The following is a 25,914-nucleotide window of genomic DNA, read 5'->3' as shown; positions in this document are numbered from 1 at the left end:
CTCTGAGGTCGTGGGTTCAAGTCATGGCTAGCGTAAGCCGCATGCCAGATATTCATCCACGAGATATCCACGCCTTTTTTTAAACACCTGAAATGGTCTCGTAAATGGTAAGGCAAGAAACACAATTCCAAAATGAAGAAGGAAAAAAGAAACCTGTATATATAGTGGACAGCCGGCTGACGTGAAGCCTTTCCCGTTTGCTCCGACATACAAATGTGGATGTTAACAGCCTTTGCCTCGTTTGGCAAAAGTATGCAACTGCGTTATTAATGCTCAGACTAAATACTGATTTTTAATATGGCCTTGTAGTTACTGGAAACATGATGATAAATTCGGCTCGAGAGAAATCAAGAGAAATTAAAGTTTAAAGAAACTAAACCAAAAAAGGGGTGTAAACGAAAAATGTTATCGACTTTTTTTTCCCTGTTGTATTTCTTTAGGTACCATACTGCGTACATTTTTCCAGACCAACATGAACTCACACAGCGTGGGTACACCAGAACTAGGATCCGACGAAAGACAATTAAACTTTGGGCTCAAAGCTTCAGCATCCGGTGTCATCATTCTTTCTGAGTCTTCATCGTTAAGCGGAGCTCATTATGAAATCGGTATGTTACATACAGTATATGTCAGCTTCGGAGTAAGAAGTGAAGACCTTGAGCTTAAATCAATGGTCTTTAATGGGGGGGGGGGGGGGGGGTTGTTCTGTCAAATCTTAGCTTCTTGCTCAGAGTAAGATTACAACTGTTTGTACAGAGATGTCCTCTTTTTTTTATATTTATCACCCATTTAAAAAAAAGTATTCATTTAAAAAAGTATAAAATTCAGTGAGCAATAAATTAAAGGTTCCATTTGATGATGAAATTCTCATCACTGCTTATAACAGGTTTACTCATATTGCAAAAGAACAAGAAGGAAAAGATAATAACAAAAGCTTATTTGAGTTATTTAATGAACTTTTAATGAGTTAATATCAAGTAAACTGTATCAAATTTAACAATAGGATTATAAAAGATTTTTAAGATGATGATAATCAATTTTTTCTTTTACACATTGAAACTGTGAGAAATGTTTACAATTGAAAAACAATCTGATGAGATCTGCAAGTCTGAATCAACGAGAGTTCAATGTGTTCACTTAACTTATCAGTAACTCTCCTTTTTTCTTCCCTTTTTTTTTACAGAAATCGGTGCCGAAAATAATATGAAATCCATTATCAAATATGGAGGAAGTATTCTTGTTGAGGTAGATACCATTGACATATTGGATGCTGACAATTACGTCGAGTTCTGGATCTCGTTTAGAAGTGGAGCAATCAGAGTAGGAAAAGTTGGCTCTCTTGAGTTTATGTCATGGCAAGGCTCTCTGCCCGAAATTAGATTTGCATTCTTTGAAAGTGGAATCCATTCAGCCAGTAACATTTATTACTGGTTTGTGTTCAAATACTACTACTTCTCACAAGCAAGAGGTAAATTTTCTCCCTTTACCTTTTCTGTTGATTTCTTTAGATGTTGGGGTGCATTATATTTACTCTTGAGAATTATTACAAGGCATACTGTCAAAAGTATAACTATACAGAGGTGGGGAGGGGGTTGCACTAACAGTGCAGCGAGGCTCACGTAGGACTTTAATCATTTGTGCTTCCCATCTTTTTTTACATGCAATAGGCACTGCTGATGTGCCGGAGATATTTTCCCATTGTTGGAATTTTAATATTAATATTAAGGCTGAACAACGCTATCACCTCTTAATAATCTCTTACTAAATGTTCCAGACAAATAAAGAATTCTTTGCTTTTGATGTGGGAGATCATGATTAGACAAGAAAAAGTGCTCCTTGAATAGGTTTGATCTGTTAAAAGCTTTAACATGTACGTAAAAAGTAATTTACACCACCTCTCATTTAACTGTCTCCAATACTTCAGCACTCGGATCTATCCTAGCCTAAAAAATGGTAACATTCTTGTTCTGTAGCCTCCCCCCTCCTCCACACACCCAATAACCCCCTGTAAAGTCATCATCCTACGTCCAAAATGTACGTAAACAATTTTTTTTGCTCTAGTTAAACTGTACTTTAAGAAGTGGACTGCATGTTTTTTCTCAATCACAAGAGAATTAGAAATTAAATATAAATAATCAAATATCACATTGTAAACCACACATAGACATTCGTAGGATAGGATCCTGTCGAGACCATTTTGCATGTATTTTGTAGCATTTTAAACAATTTTTAATAGATTTTCTTTTTGGTAAATAAAAAGAAATTCAAGAGTGAGAATATAAAGTGTTACGATGTTAAAAAAATAAAATAAAGATAATTTAAAAATTGGTCAGTAAATGTTTATATTGCATTTATTGCCTTTCGATTCTTTCTATCGTTCAACAGGTGGAATTTTCTACACCCACGACATCAACCAAGCCTACCAGTATCACTACACTGAGCTTAGACGTGAAGGAGGTGGAGCTTACATCGAATTCGGAATTAAGGCTGACGGAGAGGTATTGATCGCTTTATCACCAACCAAAGGAGATGCCGATGGCATGATAGAAATAGGTAAACTAAATTGAATAAAATTGCCAATATATTTGAATTGCTTTTCTCAATTTTTCTTTATCTTTTGTTTTGTGGACTGGAAAACTTGAAACTTTTCTGACAGTTCCATTTTACAAGAAATTAAAACGAAAAGGAAAGTGGTTTCAATTATTTCAGCCGATAGTTTTAAACATCGAGTGATGACTAAAATTTGATAGATTTGAAACATTTCTCTAACCAATCTATGTAATAATGTGTATCTCTCCATTCAATTTGCAATCAAATTGACATTGTCACATTTCTTGAAATTTCTGTCCTTTTAGATATTAGATACAATTCTTTGGAGTTTCAGTCAACAAGTCGACTTTGTCTTTTTTTCCCCCACGTTTTTATAATTTCTACTCTACCGCAACAATGATAACTCATTTATGGACATAATTTTGTCACAGGTATTGGAGCTCTTGAAAACCGAGCCATCTTTGTCCGGGATTGTCGAGACTGCAGTTACATGAAACACGCAATTCGTGAGACAGATTTAGTTAACTCGGAGACAGAGAGGCACTTAGTGATTACCGTTGTAGATGGCACCATTAGAGTTTTCGATAAGGAAGTTTTGGAGGCCGATGGCGATCCTCTCTTTGAGTATTCCAGCAATGACTTGGATGAGACCAGTTTCAACTACATGGGTTTCTCTGGTGCCTTCACTACCCATTTCCACTTCCACGTATTCTTGCGTACGTAGATCGTTCTCTATTCTCGTTATATATGGTGTCGTTCTATCCTTCAACGATTCCTCTGAATCTTAAAGAAAGAAGTTGCTGCCTCACTCTTGAAGTTATGAATGCTGTATATGTAGTTAGAAATTAAATGTGCCTGGTAGTGGCCAGAGGCGCAACTGCATATACATATTGGGGGAAGGGGGAACGGTGGTGGAGAGGAGGGGGGTTGGAGAGGGAGGGGGTTGGGAAGGGGGACGGTTGGGAGTGGCTCCTCAGACCCGACCGATGGATAGAATATTACAGTACATAAACAAGTTACTTACATGTACAATACAACTGTAGCAGTTGAGGGGGAAAAGTTGAAGATTTATATCAATGCATAAAGTCTTGAGTGTTTACTTTTGAATGACAGTTTTCTCCCCCCGCCCCATATCACAGCATTTGAATACAAATACTACAACATTCAGGAGGTCGGAAAGAAACTGCATTTGGGTGTGACAGCTTCCAGAGATGCTTGCATCGCCATCGCCGGAGAAACACCCGACGATACCAGACTGTTCGAAATCGGTAATTATTCTCCAACAGTTTCTGCATTTTGAAGGATTTTTTTTCTTAGGGTTATTGGCATTGTATAAAACTACAAGAAACTCATTACATCTAAAAGAGTTCAATTCTGTAATTCAGAAAAACCGTATTGTTAATCCATAATTTTCTGCGGTGAGGATTCCATTTAAAAGAATGTGGAACCAAGGAGGTGGGAGGGAACATTTGAAAACCAAAGCAATGGAATGGTGGGGAAATACTTTTTAGGGAGATAAGCATGCATTTATTTTGTGTTGAATAATCGTTTGCTCCTGCTTCTTTTCATAAAATCTTAGTTATTGCTCCAGAGGGAGAGAACATGATTGAAGTACGAACATGCAGAGGATGTCCCGCTCTGGCTTCATACGGCGGAGATGTGAGTATCCCATTCAGCATTATGGTTGAGTAAAAATGGGAGTAAATAGGTGTATGTAAAATAATTCACACTTCAAAACCCATGATTATGAGTTAGGTAGATGGCGCTTATATCAGAAACTGCCTGTTGCTATATATAACTTATAGAATGACGGTCTTACAGTTTGGGGGCAAGGGCCTATACAAGGAATACTGGGTCATTTAGTTTGGTTTCAACATGCTTAGTTTCTTTTTCATAGAATGCACCCGTAATAATCAGCGGGGCAGGTGGGGCATAGTAATGACCACATTGTGTTCACATTTTAGAACGTGTGTTCACATTCTTAACTCATGTTCACTTTGTGTTAGACACTACGTTCATATTCTAACCTTTTGTTCACTTTGTGGTAAACATTGTGTGCACACTGCAAATTGTGTTGAACGTTATGTTCACATGTGGTGAACACTGTGTTCACAATTTTTTCTCAGGTTTTATTTTAATTTAGTTGATGCAGTAGGTGATGTACTTTGAGACCATAGGGCTCACTAGAATTACTAGGTCAGTTAGCTTGACTTCAACATCGTTTTGAATTTCTCTGTTCAAGAAAGGCACAAGTGCCCTTGGGTGAGGTAGATGGTGATAAGATCAGAAACTAGAATTTGTCATCCATATAGCTTCAATTACTTGAGCACTGTTTGAAAGAAAGGGGGGGCTATTGAAAGCATGATGGGTTATACATATGATTTGAATTCATTTGTTTTCATAGAACGTACCCAGGATCATGAGCGAGGCTGAAGGCGCCAAGATTTGGATCTTGGTAACAGACTCTGAAATACAGATCGGTAGCTTCACCATTGAGGAGGGTAACGGTGGCAGGACTATGCATGATGGAAATGCATTCCTGACATATCCTAACAACATTGGACTCCAAGCTATCAACTTTGGTATCGCTGTTGGCCAAGGAGTAGAATCACACTGGTTGCTCTATCCATACACAGATTAAAGTTATGGACTCGGTGAGCTAACGACAAAAACTTTTCATTTGGTGCTCTCTTACTTTTTCTTACTCTGATTTTCATTTTCGGAGGGAGGGGGTGGAGTTGCATGGAGGGTAGGGGGGGGGTGGTCATACTACTTTTACTTCCCACGTTGTAAGGGCAAACAAGAAATTATTAGACTTAAAAAACATCAGGATATAATGAACAATATACTATAGTCTAAAAATGTTTGGAGATTATTGAAAAGTCTGTAATGGTAGATTCCGTCAGCTTCCGTACTTTTTCAAAAGCTTAAATTACTATTTTGAAGAGTAATTTGTTATACTGTGACTTTCAAGGATTCTTATAAGAAGTTCGGAACGGATCCATGATTAGTTATTTATATTGACACAAGCAGCCAATAAAATGGGATTTTCATACAACCTTTTCCAATTAGGAAATGTTTGGGTGGGGATAATAGAGTCTCGTCACAACACTCCTCACACAACACTTGATTTCTAAGAACAACGGTTATGCAGGGTGTATAATCCCAATAAAAACATTTTTATTTACTTATTTACTTTTATTGTCTTTTCACAGATATTGGAACTACAACAATATTTTCTTAACTGACGGAGACCCTTTAACTACTTACAAGACATTAAACTAAATACCGAGATTATAAGCAGACCCAAGAATGTAGAGAAATTAAACTTAAGTTTAAAGTTTTACGGCATAAAATGTCTAAAATAGTCAAACAAAATATGTGAAAATCAACTATACTTTAATTACAATAATTTTTTAATAAGTTGGATGATATTTTGCTAATGGAACTTGTTACAACAATTGTCTTTTGACAATGATAAGTATACTAAAAGACAATGAAAAGAACAAAAGAAGACACGACGAGAAAAGATCTTTTGTTCTGTCATTGAAAAATGCAACAGGTTTGGAGCGGGAGGAGGGGTGAGTGAGGGAGGACAGAGGGTAAGTTAAGTTTTCATTGAACAATCAGGAAGATGGTTTTATTCTTACTAGTTAAGAACTCATTTCTGCAAGATCAGTGCAATACATTATTTAAAACTTGCCTCCATTGCCTTATATAGATATATGAAAACAATTAATATCAGGAAATGTAAATCCAATTTCAACTGTCTCCAAAATAAATCTTTACCCCAGCAATATTAAATCTATTGTTTTGTACTTTTTATTCCCATCATTTAGTTCCTTGTTTACTCCTTTTTGTGCTTTGTTTGTTTAGTGCTTTAAATATGACTTTCAACGGCATTATATTCACCCATGCATTGTTTCAGTTTAATCGTAAAATTAAGTCTTTGGTTGATTAATATCTCAGGCAGGTTTTTTGTTCATGATTTGTATATAGAATTGTGTTGATCATAAGAAATGAAAAACACCATAAGAGTGCTTAATTCAATCAGGCTATCAGGTAATAATACAGTACTTGGCATCTATGCGTCTCATTTGAAGCATCCCATTGGGTGTATAGCCACGTTCGCTTAACTTTATTTTAAAGTTCGACAGCTTAGTTGTAATTTCGTCACGATGTTCTGATGGAAGTATCGGTTATTTGTTCTGAGAAATAGTAAAATAGCTTACAATAGCTCATGGCCTTGGCAAAAACTTTTGCTCTAAATTGGCCACTGGAAGTTCCACGGAGAGATAAAGAAAAGCTGCAAACATGAACGATACACACGTCACTGCTACAGAGTTGAAAATCTGTAATACGAAGAAAAATTACACAAGAAGTTTACCATTAATTTATTCATTAATGGGTGAATTAATAAAATCAAACGGACAGTGGTTTACATCAATAAGTTTGGATGGAGGCAAAGTAATTATTTTGACCTTGAATTGTATACAAAACTTTGAAAAGAGATTTTCGGAGGAAGTTGTCAACAGAATTGAAACAGGCTGAGCAAAGAAACTGACTAGCGTTTGGCAGACAAAACCAAACAAAGTTAAATGTTAACACTCAAGTTTGAGGCCAAAGGCCCCCTCCCACGACTTTGCAACACGTGACCCCTGGTCATTGGTAACTTGTCACATCCACACACCAAAGTGTGCACAATCAAACAATCCTTCCTAGGGCACTACATCTACGTGTGCCCCGAGCGACTCCCCATAGGGTGCAGCCACAAACCGACGCAGGCAACTAGATTTACAAGTTACCTTAGCAAGTCCCTATTTATACACCTGGGTGAAGAGAGGCAATGGAGATTAAGTGCATTGCCCAAGGACACAACATAATGATCTGGTCAGGACTCGAACCTGCAAACCTTAGATCACAAATCCACAATCCACTGCCTTAACCATTTGACTACAACGCTTTCACAAACATCAGCAAGAGAGTTCCTTGACAAGCTGGAATAAATGGCGATTCGTTGCACTTAAGTCTTTATTTAAACGATCCGTCCCTCTAAAAGTGTTGCTTTTGCATTGTTAGGAGGTTACATAGAAAGAGAAAAGTGTATGGTTGGTGAAGTGGGTTGAACAGTGGCGTAGGAAGGTACTTTTGAGTGGGGGGGGGGGGGCTGAAGACTGATGGCCGGCCTGGGGGGTTACCCCTCCCCTTAATTTTTTTTCTAGAAATGCAAATTTTTTTTGCATTTCCAAGTGGCCTCAGATGCAATTTGGTGCAATATAGCACACTTCAACACCCACTCCATTTTGTAAATTAATTTGCATTTTCACCTGGCCTTAGATGCAATTTGGTGCTCCAAATGAGATTTCTTTTTTCTCATTTGGAAATGAAAAAGGGGTTTTCTGACTTGCGAAGCGGGGGGCGGAATGATACTTCCGCCCCCATATTTTTTACTGGGGGGCTGGCGCCCCCATCCCCCCGGTTTCTACGCCCTTGGGGTTGAATGAGCGGAGGGGATGGTGGGGCGAGCGCACGTTGGACTATACCACTGATACTTACCATAATAAGAGAAGTAGTGTAAAATGGCTGCCCTAGATTGCCGATGAATGTCCAAAATACTATGAAATGAATGATATAGACCGTGTAAGACAAACGGCTCAATGGTACCCAGGCATGCCAACTAAGAAAGTTATTAATCCACCCTGGAGGTATAAAGCAAAAACAACATGTGGTTAATACTAGATTTATCCACGTTGTAGAGTAAAAGAACTTTGCACTTACCACTTCCCCCTCATCTCCTTTCCGTCCCCCATCCTCATCCTCTCGACCCTGTCCATTCCCCTGACCTTACCTATTTTTAAAGTGGTTCGCAGTATATCACAACTCATTGGTTTTATGATCAAGGGTTGTCCGAGATCTTAATATTTGTTTTCCATAAGTTCCTTCATGGAGACACCTTGTCCCTCCTGATTCATTTTGTCTGACTTAAACTCTGCTAAATAGCATTTGTCCTACAGTTTTTCATATCATTTCATATTCAGCTTGTGTCTCCACGTGGCATTTCAGAAATCACCCAACGTAAGTAACTTTCATTCTTCGATATACCAATACCAATACCAATACCAACACCAATACCAACACCAACACCAACACCAACACCAATACCAATACCAACACCAACACCAACACCAACACCAATACCAATACTAATACTAACAACAATAATAATAATAGCAACAATAATAACAACAATAATAATGACAATAATAACAATAACAACAATAATAATAACAACAATAATAATAACAACTACAACAACAACGACGACGATGACGATGATAAAAAATAAATAAAAAAATCATAAATAAACGTTACCTTCTCGTCGCAAGTTTATTGGAGGAACAACGATTGATGATAAAGGTAAAAGATTGTTTACCTGATTTGACGAGGTGGCAGTATATGACGACCCATGCCAGGAACACTCCCCATGCAACTCGATGCAGAGATTGGTACGTGACGTCAACTATTTTACCAAGTGATGGGTTTATCGTATGGTGATTAATGGTAACACAGAAAACGGCTGCAGTCAGTGACGTAGCAACCAACCAACCAATAACAACAACGGGCTGAGGGGGGGGGGGGGGAGAATGACAGAAATATTGAAGTTAGTCTACAAGAAGTAGGGAAATAATAGATATGCTGCCATGACAACAGGGGTGACTAGGAGCTTGGGAATTCGTTGACTGAGCTTTGCCTATATCGTCGGATCTGCCTAATACATTCATTGTGGTAATACAAATCGGGAAAAGAAACAATATAAGATAGGCCGGTGTGCGAATTTTTTTTCCCAAACAGGTTTGCAATTGTGCGTAAATAGTCGTTCATGATTGGTCGGAAAAGTTACGTCATCACCATAGAAACCTTCACTTCGAGGTTCTGCATCCATTTGTTGCAACGAAGATATACCCGTTCAAAATTACCCGTTTACGCTTTCACACTATACACTATACTGTTTTGCGTATAATGACTCAAGACTCGCCGTGAACTCGCGTCGTGAAGTTGCTGATTTCAATAGAACGGCTCACGAATCGTGGATAACGTAAACACGAACCAAATAGAATGTAGCGTATGTATCATAAGTGAGGTCAACATGTAATCCAAGCATTAAACTCTGTACACAGTGCAGTGACGGAAATATATCACACTATACACTATACTGTTGTGCGTATATTCACTCAAGACTCGCCGTGAACTCGCGTCGTGAAGTTGCTTTTAGTGTAGGCCTACCCATTCCACGAAACGAAATCTGATTTCAATAGAACGGCTCACGAATCGTGGATAACGTAAACACGAACAAAATAGAATGTAGCGTATGTATCGTAAGTGAGGTCAACATGTAATCCAAGCATTAAAAGTAAAGTTAGGGCGTTTGAAGGGAAAACCCTTAACTAGACTCAATCAAGTGTCAGTGTGTAGCTCAGTATATGTCTTCGAACTTCCAAGCGATGGTTATTATTGATGCTGACGTCACGAGCAATCTGATTGGCTGAAAACTCCGTAATTGCAAACCTGTTTGGGAAAAAAAAATTCGCGGCCGGGGTGTGAATTTTTTTTCCCCAAACAGGTTTGCAATTGCGTGTAAATAGGCGCTCATGATTGGTCGGAAATGTTACGTCATCACGATAGAAACCTTCACTTCCAGGTAACCAAAGTGTCTGCATCCATTCGTTGCAACGAAGATATGCCCGTTCAAAATTACCCGAAGCTTTTCGTTAATATATGTAGATGTGTTTGGAATTGGTTTAGACATATTGAGCACACTAGTATGGTATGATCATCTACTTTGATCGAAGTTTTATGTGAAGGCATGCATTAATCGATAACATCGCACAGTGAAATGTTCGTACATGGTACATCACACATGCGCTGGTGGCCTATATGTATTATAACTGTGTACACAGTGCAGTGACGGAAAATATCATACTGTACACTAAACTGTTTGCGTATATTCATTCAAGACTCGATTGATTTTAGTGTAGGCCTACCCATTCCACGAAACGAATTCCGATTGTAGTAGAACGGCTCACGAATCTTGAATAACGTAAACACGAACCCAATAGAATGTAGAATTTGTATCATAAGTAAGGTCAACATGTGATTCAAGCATTAAAAGTAACGTTAGGGCGTTTGATGGAAACCCCGTAACTAGACTTAATTAAGTGTCAGTGTGTAACTCAGTACATGTCTTCGAACTTCGAAGCGATGCCCATTATTGATGCTGACGTCACGAGCAATCTGATTGGCGGAAAACCACGCAATTGCAAACCTGTTTGGGAAAAAAAATCGCGGCCGGGGTGCCGAACAGTTGAAGAGTTATTCAAGGTTTCTACCTTTTCCCTCTGAAGGATTAGTATAATTACTCTGTCATTATCCTAAAGCTTGAATTCAGAAACTCGGTTATTGGGTAGGGCATTTTGATGTTTCCCTATGTCAGTGGCGTAGGAAGGTACTTTTGAGTGGGGGGCTGAAGACTGATGGCCGGCCTGGGGGAGGGGTCTAAGGATCTAAGGGTCTAAGGGGTCTTTGGATTTTTGTTGCATTTCCAGGTGGCCTCAGATGCAATTTGGTGCAATATAGCACACTTCAACACCCACTCCATTTTGTAAACTTAATTTTGTATTTTCACCTGGCCTTAGATGCAATTTGGTGCTCCAAATGAGTTTTTTTTCTCATTCGGAAATGAAAAAGGGGTTTTCTGACTTGCGAAGCGGGGGGCGGATTGATACTTCCGCCCCTCCACATTTTTCACTGGGGGGGGGCTGGCGCCCCCAGCCCCCCGGTTCCTACGCCCTTGCTCTATGTTACATAGTATGTTTACAGGTGGGCCATCTACCATTCTTTGCTTATGTCTTATGTTTTCTCCTGTAATTCTCTTAAGTAAATCGTTTGTCTGAGCAGGTCATATGAATGATCATCTCGATGGAAAGCTATTTTATGGTTATTGTGTACCCTTGGGTCATATATATTTCTGCACTTATTCTGGTACGGCGATTATAAAGATTGCTTTGGTTGGAGGTTGCTGCATCTTATACACGCGGCACGACAGCTCGTTGTCGTGTGGTACCAGGCCATTTTGTGTTCATATGTTACGTCCAGTCAATTCCATGGAAGAGGACGTTATTTAAAAACGATATTGCTAGTGTAGCCCCACTTTAATAGGCAGTGCTAACAAAGTTTAAATTATCCTAGTTATAGTAAGCTTTTTTTTATTGCCAAGTTTTACTATTGTTTTTTACAGTAAACCGCCTGTAACCGATTGGGAAATTAAGGTCAAAGACCAGAAGATTATTTCCAGAAGTCTTTTCTTGTGGTTGGCGCGTTTTCAACCGCGACCGGTGTAGTTCACTAAGAGGCTACACTACTTACCTTAGGTAATATGATTTCTTTGTCCTTTGCTTTGTATATCATAAACCCAACCACCATACCAACGAGGTAGGCCTGCATTCTGATGTATGGTTTGGTATATATTATATCAAGATAATCTCCAAAAAACCTAAAACGGAAGAAAGCAAAGGATCTCTGTTAATATTTTGTATTTGCATTGAATATTTTTTTTTACTGTTCATCCATACCGATTATATAAACTATAACGAAAGTGAGTACAGACAATTTTCGACTAGCGGACCTAGATTTCACGTCAATTATTACATTGCAGACACTAAATTTATGGGACACAGAACTTTCTGATGATCCAGTTAATAACTCACGCACTAGGAACTAAAGCCGAAGCCCAACTGTTTTAACCTGCACTCAAATCTCTCAACTAAATTGGAATGGTCACATTGATTATGTTTCTTCTAAAGCCCGTAAACCTATTGGGTTCCTTCGTTCTGTTTCAGCTGGTCTGAGCAGCACGGTTCGCCATATGCTTTTTAAATCCTTGGTTGTCCATGTTTTAGATTATGGTTTACCTGCCTGGGGACCCCAGAATCTGACTCATGAAGGCAGACTGGAGGGGGTCCAGAGCCTGGAGTGCAACTCGTTTTATTTTAGGACAAAGGAGACAAGAAATGGAGTATAGTACTCGTTTAAGTATTCTTGGTTGGTATTCTTTTACTTATCGATATAAACTCTCCTTGGTTCTTTTTGTTACAAAGTGCCTTTTTGGTAAATTTTCTTGTCCTGCTATTGTAAAAATCACTGTAAATTCCCGCCACACTGATAATTTACTTTTTAATCATGCTTTTGCAAGAACAAATGTTTTAAAAATGAATTTTTTGAACCAATTTCCTATGATTTGGAATGAACTTCCCCTGAGACCAGGAATTTGCTCTTGTGTAGTTCTTACCAGTCATTTGTGTGCAGTATTAAGGAACATTTCTTAGCTTTATCACATGTGTAATTTGTCATTTTTTATTCTTATATTTCTTATGGTTTATTTGTGAATATTATATATTTATTTTAGTTCCAAGTCTCTTATTGTAAGGGTGTACAGGCCTCCGGGCTACAGGAATTTGGTTTCCTTTTGTACATCCTGATCCGCTTTGTGTTTTCGTACTTTGTTGTTTGTATACTGCTTTTTGATTGGATCAAAATATATAATGAAATGAAATTGAAAATAGACTGAGGTGAATCCATGCAATCCATGTAGCTATGTGTTAATATTGTATCATTGCTTGACCAGACTGCCAAAACAAAAGTCAGCTTTTCAAATAAATGGAGAGCCTACACTACTGCAGACTTTAAAACCTTATGAATATTGTTATGATGTAGCATGTTACTTTAAGAGTTTGCCGTGCTAATTGTTGCTATGTACATTTTACTTTAAGAGTTTGCCACGTTCATTGCTGGTTTTTACTATTATTATACTAATTTGTTAGCATAGAGCACAATCAAGTTACGGACGAGTAACCTTATAGAATGGTATAAATTAGTTTCCAAGGAGAGGCTCGTGCTCTTCTTTTAGCGGCACCAGCCTGTCCGTCACGCCACGTTAAAATCACTATGAGGTCTGCCGACCCCTTAAGATACACCTTTCCGTTCCGGCCTTTCTCTATACTACCAACCCGTCTGTGTTTGACTCTTACTTGCTCCACTTTTGATACCACCTTTTGGACCGATTCTCTTTTGGACATATTCTCTTCCTGAACTGTTATTTACTTTACGCTTTCCTGAAGCTTCCGGACATGCCATCTATATAACTTATGCGATCACCGACTTCCCTGGGACGTGACATGCCGACGAGGAGCCCATCGGCAGTCGGCCAACCGGAGGTACCTCCGGCGCACTAAGTTAAACGTGAAGTACCGGTACGTAATGTATTTATGTTATTAGTTATTTGTTTTACCCAAGAGACACTGATTAGATTAATTTTTAAACACTTCCTCTCTTATCTTCTTTCTTGTGTTCGTTTCCCCAATTCATAGTATCTAACATACCTCTACATTAAGTAAACTACGCGTTCCTGCACTTTAGGTTAAATTAATTTAGAATCCAGTTAGAAGTGAGACAGACGAAATACCCCCCCCCCCCCCCTCTTGTCATTGTTTTGATACTGCTCTTCAATTTATCGTGCACACTGGTTGTAAGTTTATCATTGTTCTGTTTTATATAAAGGGTTTATTTTGAACAATGTTTATACTTCGTGTTGATACGACGTTTACATCATTAGTGATACGTATTATGACAAATGATACATTGACGTATGTATTTACTCACATGGTATTAGCTGTCGTTGACGCATAAAAATTATACTCAGCTACTATTATCCCATTGACGATCACACTAGCGCTTACTAGAACAGCAATCAAAAGCAATCCCAGCCGTTGTGATCTGTGGAGGAAATTTATTGTGTTGAAATGTAGGAGAAAATACGAAAACGTGTTTATTGTGATTTATTTTTGTCAGAGAGTGGAGGTCCAATGGAAAGGCAATACACTTTTTAACGGTTCGAGTCCTGACGCGAGCTACCTCTGAGGTAACTTTTAAATACATTTATGTTCGCCAGTTTGTTTATTGCACCCTACGGGAAGTTCCGCGTCGATATTGCTCATTGTGGTGGCCGGTGAATGAATTACCAGGGGTTAATTTGTTGGGGAAAAAACCGTGCGAGAGGGCCTTGCCTTGATACAAATAAGGGAACAGAAGTTGTAAACTACAGGCGAATTTATGAAGTCGACGCCAAATGACTGAATTCTAACATATATGTAATATATAGAATTGAAATTTTTTTTTTTTTTAAAGTTTCACTTTATTCAACCAAAATCAAAATGTACAGATAATATATAGAATTGAATATATAGAATTGAATAGAATAGAATATATAGAATTGAAATTGTAGTGAGTTGGAAAATCAAGAACAGTGAAAAAAAAAACGTCCAGCCTCCACCGGGATTCGAACCCGGGCCTCCCGCTTTATATGCGGACACCCTAACCACTAGGCTATGGACGCTGATTGCATGTCCCGAGGTTCGAAACCGGTAAGGAATATAGTCACCTGTATCGAACAATACTATAGTTCTGTTTTATATATACTATTGGAGGTAATGTAAAATCCGTCAATATAACATTTCATTATTATATGAAATATTTCATCAAAATTTAAAATAATTTTAGTTTAGCAGATTAACTGTTCAGCTTTATGCTACTTTAAAAAAAAGTGTTTTTAATAAAATATTAAAATTGTATTTCTTATTAAGAAATTGCACTTTCAGACTTACCTGTAGAGTGAGTAAATTATGAACGGGCTCGCAAGAAAGAGCTGCATGTCTGCGCTAAGATACCAAGCTAAAGGATAACACTGTGGAGAATAATGCACAATAATTAACATATAGGTCCAATATAACTAGAGAGTAATAAAACAGGGCACGCGAGATACATAATAGGCTCAGTGGCCCGAGCAGCGTTGTGGTAAAGAATGATACACAACCCCCTCCCGCCCCCACCCCGACACCTCCCCCAAAAGAAACAGTAAACTAGTATAATATACACGTACGCAAGATACAGTATAGGCTCAGTGGTCTGAGGGGAATTTGAGTAAAGAATGATGCACGAAGCCCCTCTCTCATCCCTCCACCCCCCCCCTAAAGGAACAGTAAGTAAGGTCTGGGGGGTTTGTAGATGAGACTATTGCAATATAAGTTGAAAGTTGGGGGCGTTTCAGTTAAGAGTGATATATGAAAAAGACACATCAATGATCAGGTCTGGTTTTCTGAGGGCGTTTTTATAGGTAAAAACGATAGACGAATGGGACACAGTCATGGTAACTTGGGAGGGCGTATAGGTACAGAATAATACAGTAAATTTAGTGATAAGATGGGCGTTTCGGTAAAGAATGTTACATGAAAACAGACACGTACTTGGTCAAGTCTGACAGTTTGAGGGCGTCTGTATAGGGAAAGAATATGCACAATGTGCAGTAGACTAAGACTGGTGGTATGATGGGCGTTTCAGTAAAGAATGATACACGATCAATACGCAACAAGGCTATACAAGGATGTAAGGGGCGTTGGGGCGTTCCGAATTTCCGCCCGCAAATTCTTTAGATCTCTGATAAACCAGGAATAGTTTTACTTCTTCGTGCACAGTTAGTACCTCATTCAAGCTTTCTTGATCAATTCTTTTGTAAGATTTGTGCTGATGACTGGTACAAATAGAACATAATATAATATCATAACATAAAATTAACAGATCTCATGTTAGAGTAAAACTGACAATATTGATAAGCCTCAATTTACATATTAACCGAGTAGAAATTAAATTTTGCGCATGTCTCTAACCACAATAAAAACTTCTCTCTTTGTAATAAATACTCACTTGAATGGACATCTGGACAAAATTCTGAATGTATAATAAATTCGTCCACCAGTAACTCTCACAAGTAGACCTGTCCATAAACGTATCCATATTTGGTCCCCAGTACGTATGGGGTGCAACAAATACCCATATTGCAATGGCAACGGCCAGCATTGGTGTCAATCTATAGAAGGGAGGGGCACAGATGACCGTGATACTTTCTTTAATTTCCAAGCATTTAGATTGAAATTTGATCACTTCGGTATAGAGATTGTGTTTTAAATATTTGAACACGTCATCGGTTTATTGTATTTCATTACCCATACACGAGGAAGGGCAGGGGAAAGGGTAGGTAGGATGGGTGTAAGGGGGAGATGAGAGGGGAGGGGAGACTATAAACCGAATTCATTTTCACAAATATTATCCTAATCTCACTTCTGTTTCATAGTTTCATACCTTATGTATCTGTGCAGAAAAAACCAAGGCCATGAAAGACTTCCATTGTTCTTTTCCAGTTTAAATAGAGTGGCGTTACAGACTAACAGGCCGCTAAAAATGTGAAAAAATAGTGAAAAGAATATCAGTTTAAAAAAAAAATCTTGGTTATACGTTACATTCTTAACATATTTAACAATCTTTCCATGTTTTCATGTACATCTAGTTCATTATTCGGTGCGGAATATGGTGTAGGATATTTCTTTGCGAAATAAAAGATGCAGTTAGTCGGTAATTCATTGCAACCTCTCCGTGGTAATAGCAACTTCAACCCGCCATCTTAGCTGCAAAGTTAACATAGCCTTACGTTACCTCTGTAATGTAAAGCGTTGTAGGTCTATAACGTTAGGCTACGGGCAAAGATATCAGACAATTTAAACTGACTTTTTGTAGCTGACGTATCCCATTTGATACGTGAATGAAGAGGAGGAAAGAAAAGATGAGGCTGAGATGGAGACGGAGGCGGAAGCAGCGACGGGAGAGGAATACAAAGATAAGGAAGAAGTGAATGAGCAGGAAGAGGAGATATGAAAGAAGGGATGGGAAGAGGATTGAAAAGAAGAGAAGAAAAGAAGCGAGAAGTGTAGAAAGCTTGGAAAGATGAGGAGAAGCAGGAAAAGCAGAGACTGGAGGAACAGAAACACTGGGGAAGAGGAGGCAGGAAGAATAGGAGAAGTATAAAAACAAATGTTGAGGAGAAGGAGGAGGAGATATAGGAAGAAGGAATGGGAAGAGGAGGGAAAAGAAGAGTACAAGCGAGAAGTGTAGAAAGCAGAGTAAGATTAGGAGAAGAGGAGGCAGGAAGAATTGGAGAAGTACGAGAACACATGATGAGGCGAAGGAGAAGGAGGAGATATAGGAAGAAGGGATGGGAAGAAGAGGGAAATGATGAGAAGAGGCGAGAAGTGTAGAAAGCGGAGTTAGATGAGGAGGAGCAGGAATAGGAGGGACTAGAGGAACAGGAAGAGGAACACTGGAGAAGAGGAGGCACGAAGAAGAAGAGAAGTATGAAAACACATGACGAGGAGAAGGTGAGGGAGAAGCAGGAGGAGGAAAGTCATCCGCAACTAGTCTGATATTTTATCAGGCAAATGCAAAACATGTTTATATACACTTTAATGAATAAATCACCATACTGTCCATATTGAATATTTTTCTGTAGGACAAATGGTGTGGTCGCTTCGAAATTCCGGCAAAACATATTGTCTGCTGTAGCCTGTACGCATAAAATATGTAGTGTTTACTATGTATAAACTTACCTTAAAAAGAGAAAAGTATCTACAGGTAAAGAACCGTTGTATATAATTATCTGGTAAAAGGCTGATCTAAACATCCTCCATCCGTCATGTGGGTTAACTGTTTATATAGATGGAAAGTACACACACGTAAGTTAGGTTTTGAGCACGCGCACTCGATATCGTCACGGTAGAATAATAACTTGTGTTACAATTTAATCGCTACGTACCATATCCTATGGAACCTGGGGTCGAAATTAATAACCGCAAGATCATTAATTTTGAACACCTGTGTAGGTTTAAAAATCAGCGATACGGTAGACGACTTTAAAATGATTGCGAAACGTAATTCAATTTTATATCCATCCGCCTGTGAGTTTAACCGTGTATTATCCATGGGTTAATCAACGGTCAACTGGCGACAACGTACCAATCAGAGATTGGAGTATGCTTAACAAGTTGTCAAATATGATACTGAATAGCTAGTATTGTACTATAACTTACACATATCGAGATATCCTAACTTCTTATCTATTGCAAGGCACACGTGTAACAGCACTATCCACACCATGGATATTACTCGAATACCGTGTAAGCATCCGATGTTTCGATTACCGTCAGAACCGACAACAGTTAACTTGGACAAGTTGCGGTTAAACGCAAACGACAAAAGTATTTGTTTTATGGTGGCTGGAGGAACGTAGAAAGAAAGAAAGAAAGAAAGGAGTCATTAAGTTGAATTGATTCAGTACTGGATTCACATCTTATCCATGTGGGCACAATGTGGGTGTCGTCGAAATGAAAACGTGTTCATTGGAGGAAGGTAAGAATTTTTCTGCGAAATGTTGAATGGATATTAAGTTTATAACTTACAACTTTCAACGAAATTATATCAATTCTTAAGCATTTGTTATGTTGTCAACCTGTCATGTAGTTGCAACAAAATTATTACTTAACCTATCAACTTAACACAAATTTCAACATTTTGTTACAAAATGATGAATCTTTTCATTGAACATGATATGATCGATCCTGTCATTTTCAGATACTTGAGACAGAATGTTGAAATTAGGACATCAATTTACAACAAACTGTTTAATTCATTTAGCATGTAAAAAAGTAAGCTTATAATTATTTGCCCCCCCCCCAAAAAAAAAAAATTAAATTAAATTAAGTTCTTCTAAATGAGTGATTAAAGAGTATATAATTTTAGGAGATTGTAGAAATGCAAAGTACGTGACAAGTGACATTTCGATATTTAATTGCAAAGTATACCATTATATAAATTAGATCAATTCGACAAAGTTATGTATTTTGGTAAGACATAACTAATGTAGATACAAGCCTAACATTTGCATAGATTCATTATGATTAAACTTGTTCAAGTATAAACGGGGACGTCACACAAATGCACGCTTGTCGAGCGACTTTTTAAATGATTTTGAGGAAAAAAAACTGTAACCCTCCTTTATTCATGAATTTTGCGTTAAAACAGTCAATTAACAACATTGCGTAACATTTGTAGTATCTCGTATCCAATTCCATGAGCTTACTTGATTATCTTCCAATGGAAGATTCCCTACCTGGTAAGTATCAGAATAAAAAAGATATAAAAATCAAGACAAACATGCCTACCAGCTACTTTTCCTTTCACCGATTGTTTATTCATCTCGTGTATTGCTTCCTTTTCTTCTTCCTTACCGATTGCTAACGTCATAAGTGGCAATGATTCTTCTGTTTCTGTACCATGTAGGTCTTTAACTTCATTGTCATCATCATCATCATCAATAATATCAATCATAGAACCAATGATCATCAAAACACATATTAATCCAAAGACTCCCCTGCAAAAGGACGGAACATTTAAAACGTTTTACATGACAATTTACGTGGTAGTTATTAGTGGTTGTCAATTGAAAATTGTATGTACCCAAAGAGCGATTGAGTGGATATATATATATATATATATATATATATATATATATATATATATATATATATATATATATATATATATATATATGTGTGTGTGTGTGTGCGTGTGTGTGTGTGTGTGTATGTGACTGTGTTGGGGGGGGGGGGGTGTTTGTGTGGGTGTATGTGTACGTATAGTACGCAACTAACTCGGCATATGCTTCATAACAGGGGCCGGGAGCCTATTTCGTCTGACGGTATCAACAATAAAATAATTTTTTTCAGTTTTCTATTGTGTTGAAATGACCTATGAAACCTTACCCTGTAATATAAAAACCGGTTGAATACGGCACTCGATTATTCTGTACACAGTAGGCTTTAGATGATACACCGGTTAAATTCACACCGGTACTGGAACGTAGATATGCTACATTGAAAGGAACGAGAGAAAAATAAATATCAATATATACCGAGGAGAGATCTAACCTCAAAGATGTATGTTGTAGAAAAATGTTTGAATGCAAGTTCTTCAGAGACTGTATCTACATTGAACAGTTGAGAGAGGAGGGGTTGGTGGCGGTGGAGTGGCGGTGGATGTGTTGTGGATGAAATGTGCCTCAATGGCTAGTTATACAATCAACACGATTTGCATGTATGTAGATGGGGAGGGGAGTGGTAGGAGTCAGACCAATATTTCAGTGGTGTTGAAAATCATTGCTGTTATTTGGTGGACCACCCCCGTCCACCCCCTCCACATATTGGAGGGTCCCTGACAACTGATGATTGATCTTTCCATATGAAACAAATGTTGATAGATATTTCAATTTCAGGTCGTTTTCTCTAATGACAGTACCATTGTTGTTCTGTATATGCGGTATCAAGCGACATCTTTTATCTTGTTACATCCATTATGCACGACTTACTAGTGAGCATTTCCACGTTATCGTGTATGCCATTATCTGAACAGATCTTCGGTGCACAAATTCCCCATCTTATGGAAAGTTGATGTAACTCCGTCTGATTAAGTAATCGGAGAAATAAACCAAAATCACAAAACAGCTTAAAGTTGTTAATATATAAATATAGATATAAATATAAATATATATATATTTATATATATATATATGTTTATATATATATATATATATATATATATATATATATATATATAATTTAAACTGTAGTGAGTTGGAAAATTCAGAACAGTGAAAAAACGTCCAGCTTCCACCGGGATTCGAACCCGGGCCTCCTGCCGCTTTATATGTGGACACCCTAACCACTAGGCGATGGACGCTGATTGATTGTCCAGAGGTTCGAAACCGGTAAGGAAGGTCGTAATTCCACTGTAGGCGTTAGTCACCCATATCGAACAATACTGATTCTGTTTGGTGACATATTTGCCCACTTCTAGAGATCAAACATGATGCTAAATAACTCGAAATCCTTGTGATTCCTAAAGCCGGATCTCGGAAGAGATACTTTGAACATACTTTATGTTAATGAAATGTAGGTTAACGACAAAGGCAAATGAATATATATAATTGAAAACGTAATGAGTTGGAAAATCGAGAACAGTGAAAAAACCTTCCAGCCTCCACCGGGATTCGAACCCGGGCCTCCCGCTTTGTACGCGGACACCCCAACCAAGCAGGTCACGGACGCCAACCGCACGTCTAGAGGCCCTAAGCCGGCAAGGAAGGCCGCAATCCCACTAAAGGCGTCCGACACCCGCATCGAACGATACCAGCTCCGTCTTTGGTGACATATCCTGCCTCACACCATTGATCAAACATGATGCTAACCAACTCGAAAATCATTTGTGATTCCCAAAGCCGGATCTCGAAAGAGATACATTGAACATACATTATGTCAATGAAATGGAGGTAAACGACAAAGGCAAAAGAATAAATATAATTGAAAACGTAATGAGAAGGAAAATCCAGAACAGTGAAAAAACTTCCAGCCTCCCCCGGGATTCGAACCCGGGCCTCCCGCTTTGTACGCAGACACCCCAACCAACCAGGCCACGGACGCCGACCGAACGTCCAGAGGCCCGATATATATATATATATATATATATATATATATATATATATTTATATATATATATATAGATATATATATATATATATTTATATATATATATATATTTATATATATATATTTATATTACAGGGTAAGGTTTCATAGGTCATTTCTAAACAATAGAAAACTGAAAAAAAGGATTTTATTGTTGATTCCGTGAGACGAAATAGGCTCATATAACGACTCCCAGCCCCTGTTATGAAGCATATTCCGAGTTAGTAGCGTACTATACGTACACATACACCCACACAAACACCCCCCCCCCTCCCCACAGTCACACATCTCTGTTACCCTTGTCGGTGAATGCTAATCCTGATCCTCGGCACAGGTTTAAGATTTAGAGGAGGGGCGTAAGATGGAGGGGGGTATAAGATGGAGGGGGCATAAGATGGAGAGGGAGGATGAGGGGCCTATCGATGTCCAGTATTGACAGATGCACCTTATTATCAGAGTTTGGCTGACACACACTACAGCGCATAAATCCTTCACAAACAAGAACATTTGTATGTATATTTCCTAACGAGAGTGTGGATAATTGCTTGGGTGGGTGCAGGCTATTGGCTATGAACATGCAGCTATATGAACATGCAACTATGAATATACAACAAACACGTATAAATGATTGGATAACGTTAAGTGAAGACTGCGTGTTTGCAATATTACCATTGAGAGAGTTGCTATGTTGACATGCACAGTTAGCATACAGTACTGGAAATCTGGTAGTTCTGTGCAACCACTGAAATGTCCGTACCAGCTTCTGGTACCTGCTAGTAATCCGGTATTAGGTATCCCGAAAGAATTAAGAGCTGGATGCGAAAGAAATAAAAATAAATGAGTAAGAAGATAATTAAAATATATATATTTTATATTTTAGACATAAAAGAGCCGGAGAAAGAGAAAGACGATGACAAACGAGCAGTTAGGTATAGAAGCAGTCAGACAGACAAACATACAAACAGAAAAACATACAGACAGACACCGACTTATGCTCTTAACATACAAGCAAAAACAAAACTACAGCTGCAACAACGATATCTGAAAATATGCCCAAATAATCAATTAATTCGGACAGTTTAAACTTTTGATTCATTGCTCATAACCATTTGTTATGTTATTTGGGCGGTGTCACATCAATCCAATTATGGTAGCTGATATTTTACCAACAACTTTTTGTTTCCGTATGAAATATCACTCCTTGCCCTTTCTTTAAACAAATTAAAACACCGCATTACTTGGCGAGCAATCACGAGACTCTTACTCCTTTAAGCACATGACTCTCTGAAGTGTTGTGCTTATTCAAAGACTAACCTGCCACTTGCGCGTTTGTTGCATTGTACAATACGTTGTACAATTCGTTCTTGCAGGTACTACCATCGCCTTCCTGATACGTAACCTGATTCTTGATATCTTCAACATCATTTTCTTTGTTACCAGGATCATTGGTAACAGTTTCACAATGATTTACCTCTGCAGTGATAACAATAACTAACAAAAATGTCAACAAATGGGTGGAGAAGATCATGGCTGAGTCCTAAAAAAATTGGATTCAAGAGACAAAGAAAGAAAAATAGCATAAAAAAGGAGGTGAAAAGGTATCACATGAAGGGAAATTTTGATTGAGACTGGAATCAGCGTTTCAAACATGTTAACAAGTGACGCTATTAAGAGGAGTGTATACGAAAATCGTCACATCAAATAACAAACTATACTGCAATTGCCAAAAAAAATTGTTTTGATCGCGAGAAAATTACCTATATTGTTTATTTTTGTATGTGTTTGTGCACTGCAAAATATCAAGCATCTTTTTTATTTTTCTAATTTATTTCACAAATGAAATACACAGCTAAATAGAAATATTTTTTTTTACAAATGACCCTTTTACCCAGAAATACTACTTGCAATTAAAAAGTGCCGTTTCCTGGAGAAAAATAAACATTCAGAAATTTGTGGTACATTCTAATTTGAAAATACTGAAAGAAACAAAAAGCCAAAAACAAAGACCCTAAAAGTTTTCAGATGCCATTGTGGCATTATGACATCACAAGATTGACAAAATGACAGCCACCAGACACGATTTTAAAACAATAGGATTCAACTCCCAAACGAAGAAAAAACAATTTTTCTTATCTGTTTGGGGGCTATGTCTTTCTTTCTTTCTTTCTTTAATCACAAAGAACTCTATCATAGGCTAAGAATAAGATGATAAATTAGTTTGATAATTTCTTTGAACGACAAAATAAGATTCTACATACCGAAAGAAAACTGCTTACTTATTTGCTGTACTCGCTGTTCCACAAGCCTGTCAAAAACTAGCCTCACACTGAATCATGCGTTTGATTTTCAGTTTCAAGTCTAATCACAAGATGACGATTATTTCCTTAGTTGTTACTATCAACTTCACCTGTATTCCAAGTCGAATGTCTATGGAATGATACAACGGCCCCTATTAAGAGGAGTGTACGAAAATCGTCACATCAAATAACAAACTATACTTGCATTCCCAAAAATTGGCCAAAATGATAAGTTTTGATCGCGAGAAAAATTACCTATATTGTTTATTTTTGTATGTGTTTGTGACACTGCAAAATATCAAACATCTTATTTATTTTTTTAATTTATTTCACAAATGAAATACACAGCTAAATAGAAGTCGGCACCGATGTGATTTTGTAATCATATTACTCAAGTGGATACAGAGCATGACGCCTTATAAATAGTAGCAATGGAAACATGGACGGTGGAGCCGGGCAGACGGAACAGGGGTCGGGGCGGGGTGGTCAGGTGCTGCCAGAATTGTGGAACACCCATTGAAATTTAACTTCAATTTCTTTTGTAAAACCCCAAAAGTGACCCCTTTTCGTAGATTAGAACAACCCTGTTTTCTTAAATGAAGGCACAATATTTCCTCCCTTTTCCTGGTAAGAGATTATGAAAAACATATTTACACAGGACTCTTTTACCCGGAAACAGAGAACTACTTGCAATTAAAAAGTGCCGTTTCCTGGAGAAAAATAAACATTCAGAAATTTGTGGTGCATTCTAATTTGAAAATATTAAAAGAAACAAAAAGCCCCCCCCCCCAAAAAAAAAAGACCCTAAAAGTTTTCAGACACCATTGTGGCATTATGACATCACAAGATAGAGAAAATAACAAAATTGGGGGCAATGTCTTTCTTTCTTTCTTTAATCACAAAGAACTCTACCATAGGCTAAGAATAAGATGATACATTGGTTTGATATCTTCATAAAACGACAAAATAAGATTATACATACCGAAAGAAGACTGCTTACTTGTTTGCTGTACTCGTTGTTCCACAAGCCCGTCAACAACTAGCCTCACACTAAATCATGCGTTTGATTCTCAGTTTCAAGTCTAATCACAAGATGACGAGTATTTCCTTTTACGTTAGTTGTTGCTATCCACTTCACATGTATTCCAAGTCGAATGTTAACGGTATGATACACCGGCGCCAGACTTGCGCTAGAGATCTTGTCGTCGTAAATGGTACTCTCATCAAGGAGTTGTTATGAACAACTCCCTGCTCTCATGAACTCTACCGTAAGCCCCAGACTGCTCAAAGTGCTTGAACCCGGAAAGAAAAGCCATATCCCTATTGCGACCATGACAGTGTCAACGTACTTTAATTTTCTTTTATAATGGTCAGACAAATTACCCAGGATTATGGCAAACTTAAGACAGACGATGTTGTGTTGTGGAAGATTAAAATGTTCAGCCAACGGAAAACTGGTTTTGTTGAGTCTGATTGTGCTTTTGTGATTATTAAGTCGCAGACGAAAAGGAGTGGAGGTTTGGCCAATGTATTGTATATCAGGTCAGCACATG

At 38.0% G+C, this 25,914-nt stretch overlaps 2 protein-coding genes and 1 non-coding gene across 10 annotated transcripts in view; 1 reads left to right on the top strand and 2 right to left on the bottom strand.

Annotated features, from left to right (window-relative positions):
• Positions 1 to 6,354, top strand: part of LOC139964667 (uncharacterized) — a 23,375-nt gene extending 17,021 nt beyond the window's left edge. Inside the window, exons 15-22 of the mRNA XM_071966459.1 lie at positions 441 to 608; positions 1,184 to 1,468; positions 2,386 to 2,553; positions 2,982 to 3,266; positions 3,690 to 3,818; positions 4,130 to 4,209; positions 4,955 to 5,204; positions 5,766 to 6,354. Coding sequence (XP_071822560.1) covers positions 441 to 608; positions 1,184 to 1,468; positions 2,386 to 2,553; positions 2,982 to 3,266; positions 3,690 to 3,818; positions 4,130 to 4,209; positions 4,955 to 5,191 — 1,352 coding nt within the window. The 3' untranslated portion in view covers positions 5,192 to 5,204; positions 5,766 to 6,354. The remainder of the gene's footprint in view (positions 1 to 440; positions 609 to 1,183; positions 1,469 to 2,385; positions 2,554 to 2,981; positions 3,267 to 3,689; positions 3,819 to 4,129; positions 4,210 to 4,954; positions 5,205 to 5,765) is intronic.
• On the bottom strand, positions 6,200 to 25,914 carry LOC139964670 (nose resistant to fluoxetine protein 6-like). 8 transcript variants are annotated; one of them, XM_071966482.1, is made up of 17 exons: positions 25,344 to 25,692; positions 24,341 to 24,513; positions 23,379 to 23,601; positions 22,734 to 22,876; positions 20,909 to 21,002; positions 20,307 to 20,412; positions 19,707 to 19,915; positions 18,576 to 18,761; positions 18,096 to 18,192; positions 16,798 to 16,890; positions 16,363 to 16,525; positions 15,267 to 15,346; positions 14,266 to 14,379; positions 11,974 to 12,100; positions 8,984 to 9,173; positions 8,107 to 8,249; positions 6,200 to 6,902 (listed from the first exon to the last, which is right to left on the bottom strand). In XM_071966482.1, the coding sequence occupies exons 3-17, from the start codon at positions 23,590 to 23,592 to the stop codon at positions 6,789 to 6,791; spliced, it is 2,073 nt and encodes a 690-aa protein (XP_071822583.1). In that variant the 5' UTR covers positions 23,593 to 23,601; positions 24,341 to 24,513; positions 25,344 to 25,692; the 3' UTR covers positions 6,200 to 6,788. The 8 variants fall into 8 exon arrangements, with proteins under 8 accessions (XP_071822583.1, XP_071822582.1, XP_071822584.1 ...); XM_071966481.1 differs by having other exon boundaries at positions 24,323 to 24,513; positions 25,344 to 25,691; XM_071966483.1 differs by having other exon boundaries at positions 24,323 to 24,491; positions 25,344 to 25,691.
• Positions 14,927 to 14,998, bottom strand: Trnay-aua (transfer RNA tyrosine (anticodon AUA)). Its single transcript has one exon. It is a non-coding gene; the product is annotated as a tRNA-Tyr (tRNA).

This window comes from Apostichopus japonicus, chromosome 23, assembly GCF_037975245.1.
Source record: "Apostichopus japonicus isolate 1M-3 chromosome 23, ASM3797524v1, whole genome shotgun sequence".
Taxonomy (NCBI): domain Eukaryota; kingdom Metazoa; phylum Echinodermata; class Holothuroidea; order Aspidochirotida; family Stichopodidae; genus Apostichopus; species Apostichopus japonicus.
The sequence above is the reverse complement of the archived record's forward strand: the minus strand, read 5'-3'. Positions and strand labels throughout refer to the sequence as shown.